The sequence below is a fragment of the Octopus bimaculoides genome, chromosome 20, assembly GCF_001194135.2.
Source record: "Octopus bimaculoides isolate UCB-OBI-ISO-001 chromosome 20, ASM119413v2, whole genome shotgun sequence".
NCBI lineage: Eukaryota > Metazoa > Mollusca > Cephalopoda > Octopoda > Octopodidae > Octopus > Octopus bimaculoides.
In genome coordinates, this window is record NC_069000.1 from 6,916,378 (window position 1) to 6,925,458 (window position 9,081).

The window sequence follows — 9,081 nt, forward strand, 5'->3', positions numbered from 1 at the left end:
ATATATATATATATATATATATATATATATATATATATACATACATACATATACATACATGTATCTATGTGTTTCTGTGTTTCTCCCCCACAACTGCTTGAAAACCGGTGTTGGTGTGTTTATATCCCCTTAGCTTAGTGGTTTGGCAAAAGTGACCAATAGAATAAATACCAGGCTTAAAATAAGTTCTAGGTTCAATTAAGTCAACTAAAATTCCTCGGGAGCAGTGCCCAAGCATGGCCACAGTCAAATAACTGAAACAAGTAAAAGATAAAAGATAAAAAAATATATTTGCATGTGTGTGTGTGTGTGTGTGTGTGTGTGTGTGTGTGTGTGTGTGTGTGTGTGTGTGTGTGTGCTTTATAAATGCATGATTAGTTTTTCCAGAAGGTAAGTCGACTCTTTAAAGACTGCTCAACCAGTTTCTTTTCCCGCCTGGCTCCTTTCAAAATGGCTTTGTTCTCCTGCAGCCGACGTACCAAGTATGCTAATGTTTCATTAACAGGACCATACGGTAGCGCTTTGTAGATAAGGACATCACTGTTTCCTGAAAGTGGAACAACAACACTGTCAGTAACAACACATCCATAGTATTCAAATACAAGGGGCATTTTTCTTGTTTCTGCCTGTCTCTGTCTCTCTTTTTTTTTACTCTTGTGGGTTCATACATACATACATACATACATTACATACATATATGCATACATTACATACATATATGCATACATTACATACATATATGCATACACACATGCACATGCAATATTAGCTACAATACCTTTATTTTAAGACCTTACGTGGAATCTTACCTAAAGTAAATGATATATGGTCACCCATTCCAAAGATTTGGGCAAAAAATACAGTTCCATTCCGTCTATCAACACCATGTTCGTCTACTCTGGAACAAGAGGAAAATATCAATGGAAATAAGAAATACATGTGAAGGAATCTATATACACTGGGTCAATGTAATCAAAAAGCCCCCACTGCCTAATTTTAAAATAATAGGAAGGGTATTAAACTAGGCAATGAATCAAGTCTATTAGTCATGTGGTTGTTTAACCTAATTAAAATAACCTAAATACTTTAACCGAATTAGATTATAATTAATTTATATACTAAATTATAATCCTCATGTGCAGCTGCCAACTCTTGGAGCGTGGGTAACATAAATATGACTTTGGTTGAAAATGTGACATTGGTATGGATTTTTGGAAATGGTGAATTTACAAGATTTTTTAAAATAGTAAATGGAAGAAAAACAGTGCTTATAACTCCTTTCTGAGATTCCAAGACTGATGGGAAATGGAGAGGGGAAAAATATGGAGCACTGTCTTCTGACTCAAGCCACAACCTATGATTTTAAGTGATGAAGAACATGTTAGAGAGTGAAGTCTTTGAGATAGGAAACGATGGAATGGTCAGTGTCCCAGATGTGGGAACTGTAGAAAGCAGCAACAGCAGCAGCAGCAGCAAAAGCAACAGCTACCAACCCCACCACTGCCACCACTTTCACCACCACAACACAGCAGCAACAAAGACAACACAAACAACAACAGTAACATTAAGAACAAAAGCTTGCAAGAACAACAAATCAAACAACAAAATCAACAGTTACAACACCTCCACCACCACCACCAACAACAACAACAATAACAACAATAACACCAACATCAGCAACAACAACAGCAATAGCAACAACAACAGCGGCAGCAGCAACAACAGCAGCTCTATTCACAACAATTATTTATTAAAAAAAACCCTACTTTTTATATAATTTCTTGATACTTTCCTCGTTATGTGTTGCAATCATCATTCGATAATGTTGGGGATATTTCGCTATCTTTTTCAACACATTCTCCACATTAGTTTCATATCTCCAGCATGTTTCCTTATATGTGTCATTGACCGGGTCGACATAGCCCTGTTTTAGGGCTCGAGCCCTTTCAAGGTCCATATATGCCCCTCTCACAACCTTGGCTCCTAATTTCACTCCATGTTTCAGAACAAAATTTAAATCTTGTTCCAAGTTGTCAGTTGATCCCTAAAAATTGAGAAATATTTAAAATAATTCTGGCTTTGAATCATTTAGAGGGTAGGGGCAGAGCCAAGAAATTAGGGCACAAGTGTTATTTATCAAAACTTCCAATTGTAAAACAAATGCTTTGATGACAAAGTCATTTGATCCACGCTTATTCGGAAAAACAGATAAAATGAATGAATGGAGGAAGGAATAACTGAATGAACGAAGGAATCCATACCTTGAGATAGCTTTGGTAGGTGAAGAATATCAATGGTTTGGAATGATTATAATTGAGCATCATGGCAAGAGTGAGAATATTAAGACCAGGATTGACATAGGTGTGTTCAGCATCAAACATAAAGATCACATCTTTCTCAACAGCATACTGTGAAGAAAAGAAAAAACAGAGAAACAAACAAATCTACATTTGACTATCTATTATCTTTTATCTTTTAATTATTTCAGTTACTGGACTGTGGACATGCTGGAGCACTGCTTTGAAAGGTTTAGTCAAACAAATCAACCAAGGACCTATTTTTTTAAGCCTCATATTTGTTCTATTGGTATCTTTCTGCCAAATTGCTAAGTTACAGGAATGTAAACAAACCGCCACCAGTTGTCAAGAGGTGGTGGGGGACAAACACAGACAGACACACACACACACACACACACACCTTTAATCCTTAATATGTTCCACCCAAAAGGCTATGGCCATGCTGGAGAACTACCACTTCCATCAGCTTTACAATGGCCATTCTTACGTGGTTGGCTTTTTGGTGAATGAAGGAATTTGACATGCTGCCTTCATTTGAGTTTCTTGTTGTGATAGAGACTCATCTGGGATCTTGGACGGTAGAAAGTCAATGTTCTTTTTGAAAATGTCAACTCCCTTTTCCATATAGATCCCCCAGGTTTTTTGACAAGATATTAAACAGCTGTGGGCCCTTGGAATCTGAGATATTGCAGTACCTGATCCTTACTGTAGACAGAGTGGTTGGGACTTTTAACACTAGGCAGTGTCTAGTGGGTTGGCATATCGCTTGATGCAAAAGTTTGGTACCAGGATCTTTCATATATATATATGTATATGTATTATATATTCAGACCACTCTGTCAGGTGGTTGGTGTTAGAAAGGTCATCCAGTCATAAAAACCCTGCCAAAACAGACAGTGAAGCCTTGCAGTCTTCTACCTAGCCAGCTCCTGTTAAATTGTCCAACCCATGCCAGCATGGAAACCAGACATTGAATGATGATGATGGTGTCAGTTTTATCAGTCCAAGGGTTAAACAGCAACAAAATAATAGATAATAAATATATAAATATGTGAAAAAAACAGAGTTTACCTCTCCAATTCTCCGTAATTTGTACAAAGTTTCCTGCAATTCTTCAAGTTGTGCAGTGCTGAGTCCATCTATTTTCAACTAAATCAATAAAAACAGTAAAAAGAAAATCGATTTTTAACCCAAGAAGACAGGAAATTGTGTTGAAAAATAACATTACATTGCAATGCCTGCCCTGTGTTACTGGTTATCACTTAGCAGGTTTTCGTTATCTAGCCAATATCAAATGAATAATGATAATAATAATAATAGTTGATGGTGAACTTACTTTTTGCCCAGTTTTCATACATTCGGCTATATGCATCAGAACTTCTGGATGTTCTGTTGGTTTAGGAAATAGATTGGATATGGTCACCTAGGAAGAAGTGTGAAAAAGTGTTAGTGCCAGAAAAGATAAAAGATAAAATATGTGAGGAAGAGAAGGAAGATGACCATGAATGGAAAAACCTGGAGTTAAATGACAACAACTATAGGAAGGACAGTCACATTGGATATAGTAGTCTGTGATACACTGTGACAAAATAAAATATAAGTCAGGCACAAGTGGAGTGACTTTAATTATAAAAGTCTGCTTGATTAGGGCAGACCTGTGGCTAAATAGTTATGTCCAATTGTTTAAGAGATCCTCAATGCAGTCATAGTAACCAAAGAGTCTGCAAATCTAAGACACATTAAATAATATAGTCCTAGATACATAATGTGTGTGCATGTGAAGTGAGGAGACTGGGTAACCACAACTGGAATGCTTCGTACCTGAAGTCTATCTCCTCTATCAGGACCAACCTAGGGTTAAATAACACCAACAACAACAACAGTAACATACATCAGTGATGTTAGTTGTGTACTTACCAATATGTCTGTTGGCATTAAAGCTGTCACTTTGGCATGGGTCATAGGAAATTCTTTGTCCAATTCATAGACAAGGTCGATGGCATCCATCATTATTTTAAAGTTCTTCTCATACCAGTTATGTCTCTCCCTAATTGGAATCAATATTGGTAAAGTTACAGTCAAATATACAAAATAGGAGAAGGAAGAGAAAGAACAAAATGGAAGAAGGAGGAAGAGAAGGAGATAGAAGAAATCAATTTATTAGCAAACCCAGCATTATCATCAGCATCTTGTTCCATTGGCATTCCAAGTAAAGAACCAATTCCTGCAGCTTTCAGAGATGTTGTGGTTTTCTCAATCTCAGGTCTAGTTTCTCCGGCCACAAACTGACCATATAAAGTTGGTTTTAGAATTACACTCATTAATCTTTCTCCCAACATTCTTTCTCCCATACGAAGAAGCTGAAAATAGAATTGATATGTTTTCCCATTAATTCTTTATCAGTTACCATCTTCTTATCAGTTACCGTATTCTTTATAAGTTACCATTGGTTAAACTTTACTGCTAAACATCCATCTTCAACAGATTCAATTACAAGGGTTTGTCATCCATCAGGGGTCAGTCAGTTAAAACACACCACACCAAAGGAAATTCTGCAGAATCTCCAAAACAAAGAAGAACCTAGAATTACTTGAATTCATTTATTATATTTTGCAATCAGGAGAATTTAATGTCATTTGTTCTATATTAGAAAGAGCTTTGCTGTGAAGAGCAACAGTTTTCCAATTCTCATTGATGCTTAGAATCTTTGGCAAAATATATCAGCAAAGAATATAGTCATACATACATACATGCATACATACATACATACATATATACACACACACGTATATACATACATATGTATGTACTCTTTTGCTCTTTTGCTTGTTTCAGTCATTTGACTGTGGTCATGCTGGAGCACCGCCTTTAGTCGAGCAAATCGACACAAGGACTTATTCTTTGGAAGCCTAGTATTTATTCTATTAGTCTCTTTTGCCGCACTGCTAATGTTAAGGGGGGGGGGGACAAACACAAGCACACAAACATATACACACACATACATACATACATATATACGACGGGCTTCTTTCAGTTTCCGTCTACCAAATCCACTCACAAGGCTTTGGTCGGCCCGAGGCTATAGTAGAAAGACACTTGCCCAAGCCTTTGTTCATAAGTCTACCTGTACAAGCATTGTAGAGTTATGCAAGTGTAATAAGAATATATTATATTAATAACCAAAGGATTTACAAACCCAGCCACTCTTCCGAACCAACAAATCACTGGAGCACAAACCAAATATTAGATAGGACCTTAACAATTCACTGAAAGATTTCTTTTTGAAAATATCCACATGCTCATCAAAATTCAAATTGTCTGTCTTCACATCTTGTTCTGTGACGTTGATGACACTCTGCTGTTTACTGACGGTAGAAGTGCTCAAGTTATGGACAGAGAACCATTTATTGCTGACGATTTGACGGTTTTTGACTGGCTTTATGAAGCAGCAGTTGCATTTCATGGAATAACGGAGAACTTGAGGAAAGAAATGGAAAGAGAGGAAAAGGAGCAAAGTTAATTAAGGACATAAACAAATAATAATAATTGTTGGGTGTATAATTGTTCTATGTATAGATTGCTCGGTGTATATATTACTGGGTGTAGATATTGTTGAGTATATATATTGTTGAGTGTATATTTTATTAGGAGTATATATTGTTGGGTGTTTAAATAGGTAACAGTCAAGCACTGGGGTTGATGTCATAAACTATCCCCTCTGCCCCTAAATTTCAGGCTCTGTGCCTATAGTAGAAAGATTTATTGTTGTTGTTGTCATTGTTAAAATATGGGGGACCTTACTAAAGCCCCCAAGGACCTGGTGCTGGGGTTAAACCAGGCAATGAGCTGAGTCTACTAAACAGGAGGCAAGGGGACAATGGTCTAATCTCATAACCAGTTGACTGCACTGTATAATCTCAAAAACTGCCATAACTTCATTGGTCAAGCCCTGTAGACTACAGTGTCTATATTGGTCTTATCTCAAAGAGGGCAGTGGTGTCAGTAGTCAGAATACTGACTTATCTTTTAATTAAAATAATCATATTTCACACAAAAACAGGGCAGCCATTATTTTATCTTTGAATTTACATAATTGTATTGTAAAGTTGACCTTGGCAGAATTAGAACATAAAGACAGACAAAATACCACTAAGCATTTTGCCCAGCGTGCTAATGATTCCACCAGCTCGCCACCCATGAAGTCAATAATTAACACACTCCAGCTTTTCTCACCCACTTCTACCTTCACTACTTGTGATGTCTAAACCTCAGGCTACCTCCACTCAGGCCACCCAACCCATTTGCTTCTCCTCCCATCATTACTCATACTATATCTATCCTCCCCCTCCAGGACTTACACTGATCCCTTTCCCCCGCATCCAAACTCCCTCCCTATGATCACCAAACCTACAGACCATTCCCTCTCTATTTCTCTTGGAGGCATCAGTTTCTATTTGTTTAAGAACATCAGCTACATTCGTTTCATAGGTCTTTCAGGGCCTATAAAGATCAGGGGCCCTATTCCCTCCTTCAGATCAAACCATAAAAAATGGAAGGATTTATAAATCATTAAATACTTAGACAGAGCTACTGAAAATTTTTGATATTTAAATTTTAAAATAAAAACAACACAACATTAAAATCAAGTAAAAACAAACTCTAAAATAGATTTCTTACATTAGAAAAAAAATTACAATATGTTGGGAAGAGGAAAATGTGATTGTGTGATGTTTATGCCTCTCTCAAACCTAGACTGAGTGTCTGTAATTCAGAGAACCCAATTTTGTTACACAGAGTCTTGTTGATTCTGACAGGAAAGTATGTTAAGGGAGATGTGTCTCTGGAATACTCAGCCACTAACCTTATAATACAATCAGTAGGTAACTGAATGACTGAAATCCTCGTTTGTAGAAAACAACAACAACAAAAATCTTTGGATTGAAAGAAAATTGCAACAAATAGCAAACAAAAAATAAAAGTTAGACAACATAAAAAAATATATAGAAGAGTGACTATGAAGGAAAATTGAACTAATAGGTACAAGTGTGGATGTGTGGTTAGAAGTCTGCTTCCCAACTACATGGTTCCAGGTTCAGTCCCACTACATGGTTTGTTGGACAAGTGTCTTCTGCTATAGCCTCAGACCAACCAAAGCCTTGTGAGTGGATTTGGTAGATGGAAACTGAAAGAAGCTCATTGTATACATATATTTGTGTGTGTGTGTGTGTTTGTGTGTGTACTTCTCCACCACCACTGCTTGATAACCAGTGTTTGTATGTTTGTCCCCCATAATAAAAAAGATGGACAAAAAACTATGTACTAGGGTCAATTTGTTTGATTAAAAATTCTTCAAGGTGATGCCCCCAGCAAGGCCACAACCTAACGACTGAAACAAGTAAAAAAAAAAGTTGGGGCGGTAATTAAAAAAAGGATTTGTTAATTACAATTATAAATATTCCTGTTATTTGTTTGCTTGAGATATTTGGTACATCCCATTTGTATTATCTTCTTCATGTTCCTCATTTGAAAAAAAAAAGAGAAATAGAATCTCTTGAATTGTCTTATGAGGTTTAACTAGAGTTAAAAGAGGCAGAAAGAAAATTATTGGGTGTTAACAGTGTTATTATCTTAAGGGATGGACAAACTAAGCAGTCTCCTAGGAGCCACACAAGTTTAGGGGCCCAGTTCTAACCTATGTGGCTTGCTGTCAATAAGTAAACAATATAAATCTAGTACATTGATTTTTTTTCAGGGTACTTTAATGTTACTAAGCAGCCCTGAGTTTTAGTACAGGGATATGACACTAAAGACCCAATTTTCAGCAATACAATAGCAGCAAATAAATATAATAAAGGATTTACTGCTTACCTCTGAAAGGGATATTTGTAAAGGCCATCTTACTTCTGGTGTTGTTTTTCAGGTAATGCAAGGTGTTAGATATCTTTAAATATATTCATAGACGTGATTAAGTCAACAACTTTGTTTATGTCTAAACTGTCACCATATGTTTTGGGACCAGTAAAATATATACACTCATCATGTGAATATATTAGAGATGGACCTAATTCCTGAAACACCTCTCTCCTAACTCTGAGAGTTTCTCCCTTTTATTCGTTTCTACTCTAGGAACAAGGCTTGAAATTTTGGGGGAGAGGCCAGTCAATTAGATTGACTCCAGTACACAAATGGTACTTGATTTATCGACCCTGAAAGGATGAAAGTCGACCTTGGTGGAATTTGAACTTAGAATGTAAAGACAGACAAAATACTGCTAAGCATTTCGCCCGGCATGCTTACCATTCTGCCAGCCTGCCGCCTTACTTTCCTACCTTTTTTTCTACCTTATTTTCTACCTTATTTTCCTACCTTTTATTACAAATCATAATTATGGTACCTTGTAAATACATTCAGGTATGAATCTTTATCTATTTTTTACTGGTTTCAGCTGAAGGCTGTGGCCATGCTGGGGCACTGCCATTAATGTGGGCGTATTACTGCATGATGATAACTGAATGAGGAAAATGGTTTTAGTTAGCTGGTTTACCTGAGACATGAAGAAAAATCTCTTTAAATAGGAACATTGGTAAACACAACAGATTACGGGATTAACTCTTTAGCATTCAGGCCATTCTGTCAAATAAGGGGTAAAGACCCCCTTCAGTCATGAATGACCATGGGATTGCACCTAGAAAGTTCCCCTCTAAGGCACAATTCCAGGCAAGGTTGTTTATAGAAGACCAGCAGTCACCCATGCATATCAGTCATAAATGTAATGCTTATTTAT

At 36.7% G+C, this 9,081-nt stretch overlaps 1 protein-coding gene across 2 annotated transcripts; it reads right to left on the reverse strand.

The window, feature by feature from the left end:
• Window positions 1–296: 296 nt before the first annotated feature.
• Window positions 297–9,081, reverse strand: LOC106869190 (hydroxyproline dehydrogenase). 2 transcript variants are annotated; one of them, XM_052975057.1, is made up of 10 exons: window positions 8,842–9,081; window positions 5,494–5,774; window positions 4,467–4,657; window positions 4,215–4,344; window positions 3,634–3,720; window positions 3,369–3,446; window positions 2,262–2,408; window positions 1,767–2,044; window positions 810–898; window positions 297–547 (listed from the first exon to the last, which is right to left on the reverse strand). In XM_052975057.1, the coding sequence occupies exons 1-10, from the start codon at window positions 8,876–8,878 to the stop codon at window positions 375–377; spliced, it is 1,491 nt and encodes a 496-aa protein (XP_052831017.1). In that variant the 5' UTR covers window positions 8,879–9,081; the 3' UTR covers window positions 297–374. The 2 variants fall into 2 exon arrangements, with proteins under 2 accessions (XP_052831017.1, XP_014770307.1); XM_014914821.2 differs by lacking the exon at window positions 8,842–9,081 and adding an exon at window positions 8,166–8,618.